The sequence below is a fragment of the Panthera uncia genome, chromosome B1 (assembly GCF_023721935.1).
Source record: "Panthera uncia isolate 11264 chromosome B1, Puncia_PCG_1.0, whole genome shotgun sequence".
In the NCBI taxonomy this organism is placed as follows: Eukaryota; Metazoa; Chordata; class Mammalia; order Carnivora; family Felidae; genus Panthera; species Panthera uncia.
Window position 1 is genome coordinate 70,179,187 of NC_064811.1, and position 18,861 is coordinate 70,198,047.

The window sequence follows — 18,861 nt, forward strand, 5'->3', positions numbered from 1 at the left end:
GCTAATACACATGGAAACTTTGTAACTAGCACTGTGGTCCCAGAGACAAGAAATCCGTAATCTGTGGGTTTAGATGACTAACCAGTTCTTTTCTTCACCTTTCAGAAGTACAGGCACACCGTCCCCTCTTTCCCCAATGCCTTCTTCTGCCAGCTCCATGGGTTCCCAGTCAAGTGCTGGCAGCGTAGGGAGCAGTGGGATGCCTGTCACCATCCAAAACATGACATCTTCTTATGTCACCATCACTTCCCATGTCCTTGCCGCCTTTGATCTTTGGGAACAGGCTGAGGTCCTTACGAGGAAGAATAAAGGTAAATGGCTCTGCTGGTAATTCCTGGGGCAGGGGGCTTGGGAGGGAAGGATGTTGTTGGTTTGTATTTTATGTGCATTTTATCGAAGAAAAAGAAATGTGTAGGTATTTACTCTTTTCACATTTTGGCCATTCTGTTCCATCACCTAGTCACAGTTCTTTCTTGAGCTCTGGTGGCATGGAGCCAGATTTCTGTGGCTCGATCTTAGCAAAATTAAGTTAGGAATGGTTTCGGCACCTTGCGCCTTCAGGAGTTCTGGCATTGTTATTTCAGCCTGAACTGAAACTCCAGCACAGGGACAAGGCAGGTGAAGAAGGAAAGCTCCTGGCCGTCTCAGGGCACAACAGATGGCGCGGTGTAACCTAAATACGGAGTTGCCTGCTTGTTTTCAGTGTGCGTTGAGAAAAATGGTTAGCGACAGCGGAAGAAATACGGCATAGTGAACATTCTTGAGACTCCTTTGAGAAGACGGCCCCTGGAGAAATGCAAGATTTAGGAGACGGTATAGGGTGTGCTGTTAGACGGACCGCTCTGTGGCAGTGCCAGTGACCACTAAGGAGATGCGTATATGTAAATGCCACATTAATGCCATTACATATTTTTTCCTGGCTGCAGGGAAGGTGGTGGCCAGCTGGCTGTAGCCACTTAATTTTCTCATAGCCTCTTAGAACTTTCTTTCCTAGCAAACAAATGATGCTTTTAACATGTTGGGAGTGTTTTGTTTTGTTCTGATTCATGCATCTGCTGATCCAGTAGTATAAATAGGGTATTCTCCAACACAGCCACTGTGCCAGGCATTATGGATTCAACTCTAAAACCAACTCAGTTCTTAACCTTTCTGGTCTAGCAGAGGGGTGTGAACTAGCAGGCCGTTAGAGTAGATCGTGATTTTTTTTTTGCCATGATGAAGTACAGAATATTGCAGGGATACAGTTGCTGGAACTTTGACTCTTTATGTTTCCTGTATTATTTTTGTGTATGAAAATGTGTTTGCTTAGTTTTGGTTTTGCTTTGTTTGCAGAATTTTTTGCTCAGCTCAGCACAAGTGTGTGTGCCTTGGCCCTCAACAGCAGTTTGATGGATCTGGTGCACTATACAAGACAGGGTTTTCACCGGCTAAAACAAGCAACCAAAACACCTTAACGGAGGCCCAAGTTGATTTGATGGCTTGGGAACTTTTTTGCACATTGAAAGCCTCAAAAACAGTTCAGACGTTTGTCTCATCAGGACACCAAACCAAGAAGAGAAGCACCGTGAGATGGCCAGGACATTTGTCCACTTAAACTTTCAAGAACTTAAGTGATCATTGGTTGGACACGGTGGTTATGCAGGAGCAGAATGAGGAGGCTGGCCTCAGAGATGATCTTGCCTTTCCTAACTAAAGGACAGAAGTGCAATGTAGACTTAAGTGGGCGAATGAGTGGTCTAGAAACATTTCCATACTTTTTTTAACCAGCAGGATGCAAATTGCAAATGAAATGAGGAGAAGCAGTTTCAGCTCTGAGAGCAAGTTCATGTCATCTCAGTAGCCACCTTAGTCCATTCCCAGAAGGAAATTTTTTAAACAGTGAATTTTGGTGTAGGGTTTTGTGGATGATTTTTTTTTTCTTTTAAGTTTAGGGGGGAAATACTTGTTTTGTTTAGTAAATTCTAATGGTCATCTATAAAGCGTAAGTTGTGAAGGACTCCACTGTACCCCACTTTCTGCCCGTGAACAATCACTTTGATAATACCAAGTATTGTCATAATTTATAAAATTGAAGGCAACTCCCCCCCCCCCGTCCCCCCCCGTCCCCGTCCCCGTCCCCCAACCCTCCTGTTGCCTGGAGTACCGCACGTTCACCCCAGCTCCGATTTCTCAGTCACTGCTGCAAGTCCGCCTACACCAGAGCTGTGGAGGGAGGGGCTACCGCACACCGGGAAGCCATCTTGAGATCGCATGCGCAATGGAGGACACGGCGCTGCCATCCGCACCACCCCGCTTCCGTGAAAGGCAGTCACCATTGACTATATTATGAATTTTCTACCTTGGGGAAGAAGGGAACCAACATTTATACCTGACCAGATGATGGCTAAAGTGCTTTTTAATGTTTATTTGAGTAGAGCTGGAATTTGAGGTGCTGATCTGTGGTCTACAGTTATGTGGTAACTCATGTTGTCTAACCAACTCAGAATTTTGTCAGCAAAGAAAAATGAAATCTACTTCTTAGGCTATATTTTTCTGCTACAAATTATATTTATAGCAAAAAGTAGACTTTCTGAGCCCTTGATTGTCTACGGTAAATCAACTCCCTGAGAGGATGTGGGGATTTGGGTGGTTAATTAGACTTAAAAAAAAAAAAAAAAAAGTCACCACATGCCTTCACTCCAAAGTGTTCTCAGTCAACTATATTTGATTGGATTAAAGAGGAGCTGTGGCCTTCCCATGTGTTGTTAGTGCCATGTTATAGACATTTAACCAAGTTCATTTGGAATGACCTAGAATGAAAGAACACGATCAAAATTCCCACATAACCAAAAGCACAGATTTTTTTAATTAAAACTTTGAAGGTTATTGGAAGCATTATTTTGAGTGCAGTGTTTTTAAAAGCCAATTCTTTATATCTCTTTTAGAAGTAGAATTTGCACATGTACTAAAATTGAGGAGTGTTACCTCTGTAGTTGGTTCATTTTTCACTACCTTTACCCCATTCTGCCCCTCTACATTTTGTTTCCTACCAAGAATGTTTTGTCATTTTTGTATCATTAATGAAGAAGGGAGTAATGAACAGGTTGAAGGTCCATATGAGGAATGTAAGTTTTGGTCTATCTTTAAAGGGATGTGTAGAGGGTGGGAGTCATGATTATTTTTCACATATGAACTGTTTGTGTGAAGCTGTTCCCTCAGTGTCTTATCCAACCTATTTTGTTACCAGTAGCTAGTTCAGAGGTTTGTTACCTCATGTTTAGGTTAAAGCTGGAGAATTACGGCAGTAGTAATACCTGAGCATAAGAATTTGATGTGTGATTTCGATGGACAGATTTCCTTTATCGATGTTCTAAAGCACGGCCATTTAACAAAACTTTTTGTTAAATGAACAGTAATTGCCTGGTGGGTTGTGGCATTGTGTCCATCTCATAAAATGTGGGAGACCAGACACCAGAATCAGCTTTATGTGATTATTTAATGCCTTTTTCCCCTTATTCACTTGGCCTTCCCTCTCCCTTTTACCCCACCATTCCCCAATGCAAGTCACCTGTCAGTTTGGAAGTGTGTGTTTTTTAGGACAGGTTCTGATCTATGCAGATTGTGTTGGAGAGAGAGAAAAAGAGAGAGAAAGAGTGTGTGGGGGTGTGTGTGGGGGTGTGTGTGGTCTTCCGGTGAAAGACAGTGCTCCTGTGACTGAAGACGTTTCTAAGTCGATTTCTCAGCCACTTGTAAAAAAATAAATAAACCTGATTGCTTTTTCAGTGGCCTTATTCCTTGTGTGTAGCGTTGCCCCCACCCTGACCTTTATATTAAAAATTTATTTGTCCCTTGAAAAAACATTAATTTGCAGAGATCAATTTGTAGTATTTTGATCATGGAATATTTCTGATTCTTACTGCATTGTACCTAAAAGAGGATTCCCAATGGCTACTTTTAAAATAGAGTATATGAAAAATAGTGGCTGATGAATCCTTAATGTTCATAAGGTCTTTTTCCTGTTACAGTTGTATATAGAAGTCTAAAGAATTTTTAAAATCGCTGCACTTTTTCACTGCATGCTTAAATTCCCAAAGGCAGATTTTTTGTACTGAGGTAGATGGTTGAAAGGACTAGATTATAAAATGAGACAAATACAAAACATCTTAAGAAGTGAAAATCTTGCCTTTGGCACTACAGTTGTGTGTGTATGTATGTACGTGTGTGTGTGTGTGTGTGTGTGTGTGTGTTTACTAAGAAATGGAAGAACACTGTTTTACTTTTTAAAATGTTGAATGTTTCTGTCCTTTCTGGAGATAATTAAAATGTGAATCACTGAACTTGAGATTTTAGCCAGACTAGGGGCCCTGCTAAACAATGAAAAACACTTCACTGAAATTTACCAAATCACACTGGGTTAAGAATGTGAAAACACTCACCACATGCTGGCTGTGGTGAGGAAGTGGGGGTCCAGCAGGTATAGTATCAAGAAGAGAACTGCAATAGAATGGTTTATCTGACATACTCAGTACTGAATGAGACTGAATGAGTCTGATTTTTTAAGCCAAAAGGACCTTGATTTTATAGATCTGTTTTGACCAAAATATTTAGCCTTTTCCTGTAGACAAATTAGAACACATTTATATCCTTTAATTCCAGATCTCAGGCTGTTGAGAAGCTAACAATTGACCCCTTTCTGGCTGAAAACTTGCCTTAATTGGTACCTTAAATATTCATGTTAGAATTGGGAGCTTATTACTCTTGTTAGGTTTCCTGTCCAATAATTTTTAGAACTAAAAAGATTAACCATTATGTCCTCCAAAACGAACAGCTCTTATATCTGATAGATGAAAGGAGATGTGTGTGTGTGTTGTATGTGTTACATAAACATTCACACACACAAGAATATGAGGCTGGTTGAATTGGATGTATTTATTGTGCCTTTGTTGACCAAACATAATTTTGAAGTAATGGTAATTTGGGGATAATGCTGTATTTATTTTGATACGGCTTTAAGACCTGTTAATGTGGGTCTTAAATGTTAATGTGTACCTTTGCTCTTCTGCTTCATGGAGTGTGATGCATATTTGTATACCTTAAGGTAAATGAATCCAATAAGGCTTGATTCCATACCTCCTATCACAGATTCTACTTTTTTCTTAAGGATTTGTTTTCCCAGACACTACACAAATCTTTGAAAAACTTTGCCACTTCATCTACTACACTCTTTACTATCAATTACCAACATTTAAATTTTGCAAGAATATTTGGGCTTCTTTTAGAAACAAATGCAGAGATTCACTCCCTGGAAAGTGAGTTCTGCATAGTGGCCATGGAGGAGGAGTGTCAGGATTATGGCGGTACTTACTCCTTTGTTCCCTTTCTGTGGTGGGTTGCCTCTTTTGATTGTTTTTGGTTCTATTGAGAATTAATGGATGTAAGGTTTTTTCCTGTGCCTTTTTTATCTTCTGTCATTTTGTTTGCTGGAGGTGGACTGGCAGAATAACATGTCGGGGGATTTTCCTTCAACCATTGCAAGTGGTATTTCTACCGTATAAACCTCCAGTATGCAATCCAGTTGTGTTGGTTTCTTGGTGACTAAGAACGATGACCACTGGCCATGTTCTTTAGTTTTTGTGATGAGTTGAGAAGCACCATCTACTTAAGGGAGCTGTGAATTTCCTGTCGTCCTAGGGAAATCACAATATGTTCCACTGTGCGCCAGATATCAACAGGTACTGTGATGGGCAGAAAAGTGCCTATATTTCTCTACCCACAAGGGCAGGAAGAAGACCTACAGCTCCCCGTGAGCCTAGATGGTACTATATTGGCCTGGAAGGACAAGGGAATAAGACCACTGGCAGCAAGGTGGCCATGCTGCCCTGGTGAGACCGGGCAGTGGCTGACCTAAGGAAGATAACTTGCTTTGCTTAAAAGTAGATGTTGAAGTGATGCTTAACACAGGCAGTATTAACTTCGCCTTTTGTTCAGGCCATCAACATGTATTGTTAAAATTACTGCACATCCCCCCTCAGATATCAAGTATACACTGTTCATGTTGGTGTGTGTGTGTGTGTTTATAGGCATGTGTCCCAAATCTTTTTGTTGTTGTTTTTTTTTTTTTTTTTTTTTTTTCTGAATGTGATCATGTTTTGGATGATACCTGAGCAGGGTTGCCTTTTTTTTTATTTATTACCATTATATATTATATTATATTATATATTTGTTGCTTTCTTATAACTTTAGAGGAAGTCAAATCTTGGTATTAAAATTGTTTAAAAAAGGAATAAAATTGTCCAGTTGATAAATGATCACTGGTCTAAAATATGAATTTTTCTTTAGTTATTGTGGAATAATGTGCCAGCTGTCTAGTCCATACAGTGATTTTGTATGTAGGATAGGGAAGCAGTGATGCTCTCAATGGGAAGATGTGCAACACAAGGGGACTCCATGTATTTTATCTACTTCAGCAATGGAACTGCAACTTGGGGCTTTTGTGAATAAAATTTAGCTGCCTTGTATAGTCCTTTGAAAGAGACATGTGATCTGTGAAAATTATAGTTTTCTTTTTTTAGAAGAAAAATTTGCAAAAGATCTTTCCAAAGATAACTGTGCCACAGATCTTTTGTTTGTTCTCTGTAATGAGGATTAATTGCTGTTTAAAAAAAAAAAAAAACATGTAATTGACTTGTTAATCTTCAAATTGTTTCCTTTTCACAAGAGGATCGAGCTGTAAAAAAAAAAAAATTAATAAAAATTTAGAGAAATTGTTGGGGTTGAATTCATGCTTTCCTTTTGCTTGAATAAACGAATTCCTAAAATTGCCATATATAATTCCCATTATATAGCCAAGGCGCGAGACTCACATGGTGGAGTAACATGCCATTGTTCACAATATGTATTTATTGTTAAAATGGGAACAGAAGTGGGGGCAGAGGGTGCTCATCCTTCCCTTTGATTTATTTGCAAGAACTTCAGTCACAAATTAGCTTGATACCACCACCGTGGCATCTTTTCTTTCTGACCTCAACTGCCCGGTGCAATGGTGACCATAATTTGCCTATTTTTAACTTGTTGCGTGGACAGATTTGTATAATGTTAGTATTGAAAGGAATCTAAAGGCATATGGTCTGTCCTCCCTTTGTTACTCTGAAGGAGCTAATGTTTTACGCCAGTGGTTTTAGAAAATCAGCAAGAACCTAGATACTGAAATCTGACTTGGCAAATTTGAATTCTGGCCCCTGAGTTTGCTATGTGTCCTTGGGCAAGTTGTTTAACCTCTGTGGGGTTTTTTCATTTATAAACTTTGTTGATTTGGTATGTACCTAGTAAGATGGTGAGGATTGTACAAGAGGATATGGAGAGTGTTTAGCATAGTGCCTGGCATGAACACTCTTAAATTGGTGGCTCCTTTAATTTATTCCTTCCCCTTGCTGCACCACACTGCCCACAGCTACCCTCCAGCCTCAGACCTCACTACCCACCTCTTTTTCATTTTTTGTTCCTTAGGTTAGGTTGACCTCTACTTATATTGGTCCTAATGAATAGATACCCACCCTCGGCAAGCTTGTGGTAAAGTTGACAAGCAGCAAGAACTGGTAAGCATGCAATGGCAAGTGTGGGAAAAGGGAGTGTTTCAGTCATTAAGAGAAGGGAAGGGATCTCTAGGGAAGAGCTCTCATTTGAACTAAGCCTGGAAAAATGGGTCATAAAATCTCTGGTTTTCATCTTTTTCACAAATGCTATCCGTGTCCTATCTTGTCCATTACAGATTATCAGTAGTGGTTGTCCGTTGCATGGTTGCAACAGTTTATTTAACCAACCTTGTTAGACATGGAGATTATTTCTAAGTAGGGGATATTATAAAGAATGCTTCTACAAGCATCCCTGAAGCAAACTGTTTGGACAGATTCAGCACTTAATATTGTAGTATATTATCCTTAGTATATGTGTGCATGTATATATTTATGCTGAATTAGATTTCAGCCCTAAAAAGTTGAGCATGCATTTCCCAGGACATTTTCCAATGTCAGTAACATGTTACCAACTAAGAAAACTTTTTCACAAACATCTAAAGTTCAGTTCATGTTAAAATTTCAGCATTTGTCCCTGAAAGGCCTTAGGGCTTATTTTTCAAACCCTTTTTTTGAAACCCAGGATTCAGTCAAGTTTCATGAATAACATTTATTATATTAAAAACATTTGTGTGTTTCCACTAAGTGTGGAATTCCTCTAACTTCTATATTTCCTGCAAACTGGATTCAGTCTTAGACTCTTGATTATATTTGAAAAGACCCTACAGAGTATGTGGTATACTTCACATGGTGTTACATCAGGAGACCCCTAAACTCTCCAGTGATGCTAACTTTGAGTGAGTGGTTAAGATATGACCACCAGAACGCTGTTGTAAATACAGGCTTTTTCCTGTTTCAACATCTTCCAACATCCAGTTATTTTAGCATGCATTGATAATCCATTGCCTTTCCGATTCTAGATACCATGTTTAGAAAATGCAAAGGGAGGGGCGCCTGGGTGGCTCAGTCGGTTAAGCGTTCAACTTTGGCTCAGGTCATGATCTCGCGGTTCACGGGTTTGAGCCCCACATCGGGCTCTGTGCTGATAGCTCGGAGCATGGAGCCTGCTTCAGATTCTGTGTATCCCTCTCTCTCTGGCCCTTCCCAACTTGTGCTCTCTCTTTTTTTTCTCTCAAAAAATAAACATTAAAAAAAAATGCAAAGGGAAAAGTTACCTAATTTGATAGATGGGAAATGGTATCTTCTGATGTTTTCATTCAGATATTATTCCTGTGGTACATAGTTTTTTTCCCCATCACATACCAAGTGGCCATTTGCAGTGCATGGGTTATGTGACCAGTACCCCAAATCCAGTTCAAGTGTCCAATTCAGTAGATGTGGGGAAGGTTTTCACCGAAATCATGTAATGAGTTCACCATTAGGAAGGGTTTTGTTAACAAAGAGAGAGGATGCTGAGCAGAAAAAGGAATAGATGACTTCCCTTCAAGCTATTAATCTTTTTCCTTTTGATTTATGTATTTACGATATTAACCTCTCCTTATGTTATAAAGGTTTCCTCCAAATTATCTTTTGCTTTTCAGTTTTTATTAGGGCCCTTTTAAGCAGAGCTTGTTTAGTTTTAAGTAGGCCAACTTCTGCCAATGTCTTTGCAGTTTCTGCTTCTGGTGTCTTGTATGTGTGGGCTGCTTCCCAGACCCTGAGAGGCTTTGTATTATTTAAAACCAGCAACAACTCTAAGGTAAGTAGTAATTTCCCTCGGTGGCCTTGTTAGTATTTGTATTAGCAAGTATTTAGGCACTTGTGGAGCCTGAATTATTTAAATAGATATTTGTTCACGATTTACCAGAGTTGTTGGAAATGTAAATTGTCACATTCCAGGCTACTTTTACTTAGGACATCTAGGTGTTTAGAACCCTCCAGTCCATTCCAAACAACTTTGAAGGCCAGCAGGTGTTTACCGTAATATAATCAGAATTTTATCTGCTGTTATTTTGGCTGTGCTTAGATAAATGTACCCGTCTAGTCTGTTTTGTCTTAGAACAGGACTCTTTCGGTGTTTGCGGTTTCCCTGTAGACCACACTCCGCTGACATCAAGGCTCTGATAATAAAGACCTGTGCCCTTCTAACTGACTGCAGGGTGGACCTTGAATGCTTTCTAAACAGACAATTCTATTTTAGCTTCAAAAGACCATGTGCTTGCTCTGGATAAGTGCTGTAAATCACCCTTCTCTGTTGCTGCAGCCCAGTCCTAACATCTTATTTACCTTATTTCATGTGTAGGCGGCAGAAACAATTATGGGTTTGTATCTCTCTACTGCTAAGTATTCCTATAAATTATCATCTAAGCAACAATACACACAAACAGGCGTACGCACACACATTTTTCTGTAGGTACATACACGATTAGATGTGAAAAATGAGTTGTACTCAACTGCATGGGCCTTAGAAAAATGTCTTCAGTTAACTATTCAATTCTCTGCTTTTCTATCTTTGTCCTACAGTCTCTGAAGAAACTATTCCTGCTGGTAGGACTTAGCACGCAGGATTGTAGTTGAGGACTTTACAAGCATCTTAAGGGAGTGATATGCTAGAGTGGCTTTGCAGAGCTTCCCAATCATGTAAATTATTGTGGATTTTTTTTTAAATCCTGTTTTCAACTGATCTACAGATAGGCCATTAAAAGAAATCAAATGAGGGGTTCCTGGGTGGCACAGTGGGTTAAGTGCCTGACTTACTGCCAGCTCACGTCATGATCTTGTAATTTGCGTGTTTGAGCCCTGTGTTGGGCTCTGCACTGATAACTCAGAACCTGGAGCCTTGCTTCAGCTTCTGTGTCCCCCTTTCTCTCTGCCCCTGCCTCCCTCTCCCTCCCTCTCTTTCTCTCTCTCACTCAAAAATAAACCTAAAAAAAAAAAAAAAAATCAAATGATGGGGCATCTGGGTGGCTCAGTCAGTTAGGAGTCCAACTTTGGCTCAGGTCATGATCTCATGGTTCATAGGTTCGAGCCCCACGTCAGGTTTTGTGCGGACAGCTCAGAGCCTGGAGCATGCTTCGGATTCTGTCTCTCTCTCTCTCTCTCTCTCTGCCCCTCCCCTGTTCATGTTCTGTCTCTCTCCCTCAAAATAACATTAAAAAAAATTTTTTTTAAATCAAATGACATAAAAGCATGTAGAGCAAAAACTACAAGAGCAGGGGCAGCTGGGTGACTCAGTCGGTTAAGCATCCAACTCCTGATTTCAGCTTAGGTCATGATCTCACAGTTCGTGAGATGGAGCCCTCCATTGGTCTCCGTGGGCTGTCTGCTGACAGCGTGGAACCTGTTTGTGATTCTCTTTGCCCCTCCCCTACCCGCACTTGCTCTTTTTCTCTCAAAATAAATAAACATTTAACAATCAACAAAAAAGTCACAAGGGTAAACGTATTTCATCCATTTCCCTCCAGAGCTAATAGCCATTACTTTTGGTGCATCTCATTCCAGAACTCATTGCGCACTTATACGTTGTTTTTAAACATAAATTTGGAGTATATTTTGATTCTTTTGATTTTATATCAGTGTTTTTATGGTAATCCTATTTTGGATGCAATATATTGTGTAATAAGGATATATCTCCCTTTATGTAAACATTCTCACATTATGCATACAAGCCTCCCCTGGGCCTCTGCCGTTATTCTGTTACAAACAGCTGTACTGAGGAATCTTTCTTTTCTTTTTCTTTTTTAGGAATCTTGATAAACACATCATTGTGCATTCTTTTAAGTATTTTTACAGGATAAATTTTTGTAAGAGGGATGTCTCAGTCAAAAGTGAAGTCAAATTTAAAATTTTTGATGTTACCAAACCTACTTCTCCCAAAAAGCTCTTATAGCAACTGTGGATGGGTATACATTCTTTCTTTTTTTTTTTTTTCTTTCATTATGATATGTGTATTCTTTAATCCTCCCCTCCCCACTTACTCTCTGGTAACCATTAGTTCTCTAAGTTAAGAGTGTTTCTTGGTTTATCTCGCTACCACCACCCACCACCGCCTGTTTTGGGCTTCTTTCTTAAATTCCACATATGAGTGACATATGGTATTTGTCTTTTCTGACTGACATTTCATTTAGCATTATATTCTAGCTCTATCCGTGTTGCAAATGGCAAGATTTCATGCTTTTCTATGGCTGAATAATATTCTGTTGTGTATACAACACATCTTTATACATTCATCAGTAGGCACTTGGGCTGCTTCCATAGTTTGGCTATTTTTAAGTTTTGTTTGTGTGTGTATGTGCGCATGTGTGTTTTGTTTTTTGGTTTTTGGGTTTTTTTTTTTTTGGAGAGAGCACATGTATGCACACATGCATGAGTGGGGATGGAGAGGGAGAGAGAATCTTAAGCAAACTCCATGCTCAGCACAGAGCCCTATGCTTGGCTCGATCCCACGACCCTGGAATCATGACCTGAGCCGAAATTAAGAGTCAGACACTCAACAGACTGAGCCACCCAGGTGCCCCTATAGTTTGGCTATTGTAAATAATGCTGCTATAAATGTAGGAGTGCATGTATCCTTTTGAATTAGTGTTTTTGTATTTTCAGGGTAAATGCCCAGTAGTGTGATTACTGGATCATAGGGTAGTTCTATTTTTAATTTTCTTGAGGAACCTCCATACTGTTTTCCAGAATGGCTGCACCAGTTTGCATTTCCAACAAGAGTGCAGGAGGGTTCCTTTTTGTCCACATCCTTGCCAACACTTGTGGTTTTGATTTTAGCCATTCTGAGTGGTGTGAGGTGATATCTCATTGTGGTTTTGATTTGCATTTCCCTGATGATGAATGATGTTGAGCTACTTTTCATGTGTCTGTTGGCCATCTGAATGTCCGTGGAGAAGTGTCTGATCAGGTCTTCTGCCCATTTTTAAATTGGGTTGTTTTGGGGGGTATTGAGTTGTAGCAGTTCTTTAATGTTTTGGATACTAACCCTTTATCAGCCATGTCATTTGCAAACATCTCCCATTGAATAGGTTGTCTTTTAGTTTTGTTGATTGTTTCCTTTGCAGAAACTTTTTATGTAGTCAGTGGTTTGTTTTTATTTCTTTGACCTTAGACCTATCTAGAAAAATGTTGCTACAGCTGACATCAGAGAAAATATTGCCTACGCTCTCTTCAAGGATTTTTATGATTTCAGGTCTCATATATTTAGCTCTTTAATCCATTTTGTTTTTGTTTGGTGAAAGAAAGTGGTCCAGTTTCATTCTTCTGCATATTGCTGTCCAGTTTTCCCAACACCATTTGTTGAAGAGACTTTTTCCCATTGTATATTCGTTCCTCCTTTATTGAAGATTAATTGACCATATAATTGTGGGTTCATTTCTGTGTTTTCTATAACTTTGATCTTTGTGTGTGTGTTTATGCTAGTACCATACTGTTTTGATTACTACCGCTCTGTAATATAACTTGAAATCTGGAATTGTGATACCTCCAGTTTTTACTTTTTCAAGATTTCCTGGGCTATTCAGCATCTTATTATTCCATACAAATTTTAGGATTGTTTGTTCTACTTCTGTGAAAAAATGCTGCTGGTGTTTTGATAGGGATTGCATTAAACCCATAGATTGCTTTGAATGGTACAGACGTTTGAACAACTTTTGTTCTTCCAACCCAGGAGCATGGAATGTGTTTCCATTTCTTTGTGTCCTCTTCAGTTTCTTTCATGAGTTTTCAGAGTAGAGGTCTTTCACCTCCTTGGTTAAGTTTATTCCTAGGTATTTTATTCTTTTTGGTGCAATTGTAAATGGGACTGTTTTCTTAATACTCCATTGCTTGCACCTCAGAAAACATCATCTGTGAGCTGCTTACAATTCCCATTTCTTTTTTTCCAACCCTGTAGGAGGCAATGATCAACCCCTAAGTAAGTGAAACATCATTGATACACAGGATTTGAAGCTCCATTAATCTTTAAAACATATTCATTGTCCAAGCAGATGACATTTATCCTGGATAAAATGGAAGCTATGAAATATGGGCACAGTTTTGAGGATCTATGGAATGAATTTCACCATAGGTTTCTCTATGGCCTACAGAGATCAAATCTAAAATTTGTTACAGGTCAGTCCCCAGCCTCACTTGATTATCGTCCTAATAACCTGATAATTTGCTTATTTTAGATGAAGATAAAAGAGCAAGGGAAGACTGATTTCTTATCCCCATGAAGTTTAATTCTATCCATTCAATAGTCTGAGTGATTCCTTTGTGTAAAGTGACATGCTTCAGAATGTGTGTAGCACAAAGTATAGGTCAAGGTGCCTGGCTTCCGGATGGCATGTCTCTTTTCCATCCAGGTGACAGGTTAACTTCAGATCTGGTATTTTCCCATTCAGATAGCCATTGTCCTTGCCTCTGGCCCATCCTAATATAGATGCTATTGTAAAACTAACACCCTGTAGCTACAATGTTCAGAGTTATTTCAAGCTTGACAGCATGGCATATGTCAGTGTATCTATTAGGCAAAGGACAGCACTCCTCTTGTGTCTATGTATTTGTCCTGAATTCACCAGAGCAAAATGGAGCCACTCAGTCTTTTTCCCTTTCATTTACTACCTCCATGATACATCCCCATCCCCAGAGCCCAACAGACCTAGAAAATGAAAACATGGAGAAGGGGAAAAGAACATGTGTTAAGCCACTTGTCCTGTATACCTTCCATAGTTGTATTTTTAAAACCACCTTCCAAATTAGTCATTATTATCATGCAGATGATCAAATTTAAGCTAAAGAGGAGTAATTTATGGTCAAGCAGCTAGCAAAAGGTGAAACCCAGATTATGATACTGATTTGTCTGACTTCATTATGAAGAATTTTGCTTATGAGAATGAACTAGAGGAAATGTGGCTTTTGTTGTTGTTGTTGCTGTTTTTTAAATATAAGCTCTTTTAATGTCCTCTACAAACAGAATCGTAACACTCTTAACATTTAACCACTTTTGGATTATACTAGAGGCAATTAGTAAAATTGGATTGTGGGTAGGAATTAGAGAGGTTTTATAAAATGGAGCTCAAGGGGCACCTCAGTGCTTCTCTCTGCCCCTTCCCTGCTCTCATCCTTTTCTCAAAATAAATAAACTTAAAAAAAAAAATTTAATGGAGCTTGAGAAGGAAGTCCTGAGAATATGTAGTCACTAGACAATGACTAGCACAGTGGGGAATTTCCCAAGTCAGATGTTGCCTTACATATGCCTTGTAGATTTTATCCATTTACCTGAACCAGTCAGAACACGAGTACATCTCTAGTGCTTGCTGAAATAGGTTTTTTCCTTTTTATGAGGACATGTATTATTTAATAAAAAGTATCACTAGATTTTACTTTTTTGTTATAAACCTTTAAGGAAACTAGCATAAAACAAAAGTTTTAAAGTCATGCAAAGTAACTTCAAAGGTTAAAATCCCAACAAATATGAAATAACTGAAACTGGCAACAGTGTGACTCCCCCCAGGGTCCTCCAAGTTGTAGAGTAGTGGGACCAAATAAAACTTTAGCTTAGAAACTGACAACTTTGAAGGCTAAATGCCTTGGCCTAGCAGGATGTGTCTCACTTTCATGATATTATCTATAAAATACAACCAGAAGCCAAAACAATAATCATCCTCTACCTTGTGCAAGTTACCTAAATGTCTGATACTATTTCCTATCAAAACAGAAAGGGGTTGAAATACATACTATCCTAAAGTCTATGAAAGTAATAGTAATCATGTATTTCTGTTAAATGTGATGGGTTAAAATTTAGAGATACACAGAACTCACTAAAAGGACTACTGTCCTACAAAATCATCATCTTGGGTGAGGGGGAGGAGTACACATCAGTGAGCACTGCTCAGAAAATATGTAGAACACTTTAAAGCTGTTTGCAGTACTCGATGGATAAGCATACACACACCTTACTATATGGTAGTTTTGTCCATATAAATAACTCACCAGACTTAGCTCTAAAACACGTATTTTCAAAAGGCAGAGGAAAAAATAGTATGTCCCTATTAAATACTTCCAGTATCTCCTTACGTTTGTTTTGGGCATGATGGCAGCATCACTGGATTAATGAAAATCTCCACATATTCTTTGGAAAGCGCTATTCATTATATCAACATTTTTGAAGTTCTAATACATGTTTAAAAATTGTATTCACCCCAGAATGTTTTAATTCCCCTTTATATCCAGTGCTAAACCCAAAGTTGAATAAACTTTATCCTGAACCTTATACGCTTATATCCACCTCAACTGGAAACACAAGTGGACTGGACTATGGAGAATTACTGTGTACAAAAATGTCACAGATGTGTTTCTTCCTCTTGTTTCCCCTTGACTGGGACATTAATCAGCCATGGCAAGACCCCTCCATTATATTCTCTACAGTTCTATGTTCAGGCATTTGAGTATGCATATGTATTTTTGTGCATATTTACACAAATGATGAATCTCCATAATCATTTAATGGATAGGTAAGGATAGTAAAATGCACTGTTAGCATGAAACATTTACCTAAAACACAGGAAGTTAGGGAAATTTCACATATGGACACTTAAAAAAAAATATCCTGTTGCAATAAAACAAAACTTGTAGGTTCTTACGTTAAACCATTAAATGTTTGGTTCTACTTCCCTAATTTCCTGAAGCCACATCTTTCATTACTTACCAAATATACATTCCTGTAAGTTAAGTAAATCCCTGGCCAGGTTCCTTCCTTGGCTCAACTTTTTGCTATTTTTAATGTGCATAGTGCTCTCTCCTTTCAGCAGAGCCTAGAAGCCTAGGGTCAGCTGAGACCCATTCTCCTAAAACTTTACAACTCCCTACAGGCATATTTACAAAGTGTTACCTGAAAATACCAAGGAGCCACCAGACATTCCATTTGTGTGCAATTCATTAAAAAGAATTTACATTCATTCCACTAGTAAGAATTATTTACTTCTCTGGCTCTGGCTTGAAAGGATGTGGTAGGTTTGAGTCAACAAAACCGTCTCTGGCCTCTTCCTCCCCTTATTCATAGGCATTAGCCACCCTGCAGGTGTAAACCTGTACACCAAGAGATCTGTGTGCATAAAGAGGAGGAGATCTGAAGCAGAAAAGCTTAGGGTTTTGACTATAATGTACCTCTGGGGATTAAGTAAAAGCCACAGCCAACCAGCCAGCTCCTGAGGACTATGAATAGTGGTAATGAGGAAAACATTTTGAACCTGGGCCTCAAATTGCACTCGGTGTGCTAAGCAATGCAGGCGCAACATGAAATGAATGAATTTTAACAAGTTTTAGCTTTAGGCTTCTCATTAGGGCCCTTTTCCCACGTGTAATGTGCAGAATGCACCACTAGAGAGCAACCCTTTACCTTAGGAAAAAAATATATTAATTTAACCACATGAAGCTACACCTTCACACCCAGTAGAATGGCTATAATCAAAGAGGACAACACACAGTGTTGTTAAGGATGAAAAGAACCCAGAAAACTCATACTGTGCTGATGGGAATATAATATAGTACAGCCGCTGTGAAGAAGTTTGGTAGTTTCTTAAAAATTGTTACCATACAACCCAGCAATTCCACTTGTATGAACCTATGAAGATAAATGAAAACATGCTTACATTAAGACATGTTCATGAACACTCATGGCAGTGTTAAGAAACAAATGGAGACCAGCCTTGAAAATTCTCTGAACAGACAAAACTAGTTTAGTCATATAAACAAAGCTTGATTTAGCTTACTTTGCAAGACTAACTTGACCTGGGTCATTTCTTGCTTATGCCTCTGAAAATAAGCAAAACTTGAACAGTTCCCAAAGTTGGTATGAAGTAACACACTGACCAATTCCCTATCATTTAAGAAAACACTAATATAGTCTAACACTGAATAAACAGTTACTGTTTTCTCATTGTAAAAGCAGCTGCTTGATAACAAATATTCCCCTGAGTCTCATTCCACATATTGGTTTGAGTGTTTCTGGTGTGTGCATAATAAACTTTTACTAATTAACTACTTTGGTGATTGATTGGTTTTACTTCTGTTATTTCTGAACTTCTGACATCTCCTGGCAAAAGAAGTGGGATCCAAAGACCCTGAATGTCTCCAAGGCCAGTGAACACATAGGTGCCTAGTACCCACAAAGCCCAGTGAACTCACTGCTTTCTAGCTAACCTGGGAATTTGAGGGTAAGTCTCTTTGAGATCTGAGGTCTGCTCTTTGTGTTTTGAGCGCTCCAACTTTGTTGTGCACACCTGCATTTTGCTTGTTGAAGCTTCTTGGTTAGTCACTCTGTGCTGTTCAAAGAACGGGGGTGGGGTGGAACGTGATTCCCTGTGTTTTGAAACAGTTGTTGGAAAACAGGGCCTCTCACAGTTAAGACATTAAAGGTAAAGATGGGTTCCGTCTGGCCTATGGATGAGGCTCTTGTGCCTTTTTGGAAAATGGCTGATCTTTTGAAATTGTAGTGGCCACTTTGGGGAATTTTTAACTTAGGTCCACCTTAAGCACGTTTAGAAGATTCCAAACCTCTCAGAAACCATGGAATGTATTCTTTAAATGGCATGTAGAAGCTTCTAAAAGACGAAAATGACTCCATAAAGAGCTCTGAAAAAAATCCTTACAGCATGCAAATAGTGTCTTTGGCCATCTAAGTAGGTACTGTTAATTTAGTCCACCTGCCAGAAACAGTTTGTATCCAACAATTCTTTTGACTGTTGTACCTGAGACGTGGCTACAGTTTTCAAAACAAAAGCTTTAAGAACTTTTTGGATGTCTGTATGTTTATGTAGGTCTAAGTATGTTACAGATAGGTGATATTTTTCTCTTTCCAGATGGTATTACCAAAAGTGTAAAGAGCTCTATTTAAAGAAAAGTGTTTTATCAAGATACTCTCAGAAGTATAGAAACTAACCCAGATTTTTTCAAGTTTATGATCTAAGACAATCCTTGATAAATACAAGCTAGTTTAAGTATGCTGGTTTAATAAAAGCAGGTATGTCTTCAACATTTGCCAAAAAATACAATAGTTGTTTATGTCTAATCCAAGCACAATTGTTTAAAGTAATAATTTAAAGTTTATACTAACTCTAATTGAATAATGGGTATTCATTGAATACCTAAATCATTTCCAAACTTACATTTAGCATTTAATGTTAATATACTTTTGGCTTTTTAATTTTCTACAGAGATAAAAGATATTTGGGTCCATTAATAAACATGATTTGTGCCACACTGAAAAATCTACTACTTTAGAAATTGTGAAATATATTTATAAATTTGCCAACCCACAATTACTTTTTTTTCTTAGTTTTCAACTAGGAATTAAAGATCCTAACAGTTAAGAATTCTTATATATATATATATA

The 18,861-nt window shown here is 38.6% G+C and overlaps 1 protein-coding gene across 11 annotated transcripts in view; it reads left to right on the top strand.

The window, feature by feature from the left end:
- Positions 1 to 18,837, top strand: part of AFF1 (ALF transcription elongation factor 1) — a 265,697-nt gene extending 246,860 nt beyond the window's left edge. For 7 of the 11 annotated variants that reach the window (XM_049630826.1, XM_049630830.1, XM_049630828.1 and 4 more), the window contains 2 exons: positions 106 to 311; positions 1,333 to 6,743. In XM_049630826.1, coding sequence (XP_049486783.1) covers positions 106 to 311; positions 1,333 to 1,454 — 328 coding nt within the window. In that variant the 3' untranslated portion in view covers positions 1,455 to 6,743. The other 4 variants (XR_007457826.1, XR_007457825.1, XR_007457824.1 and 1 more) reach the window with 4 other exon arrangements.
- The last annotated feature ends 24 nt before the right edge of the window (positions 18,838 to 18,861 follow it).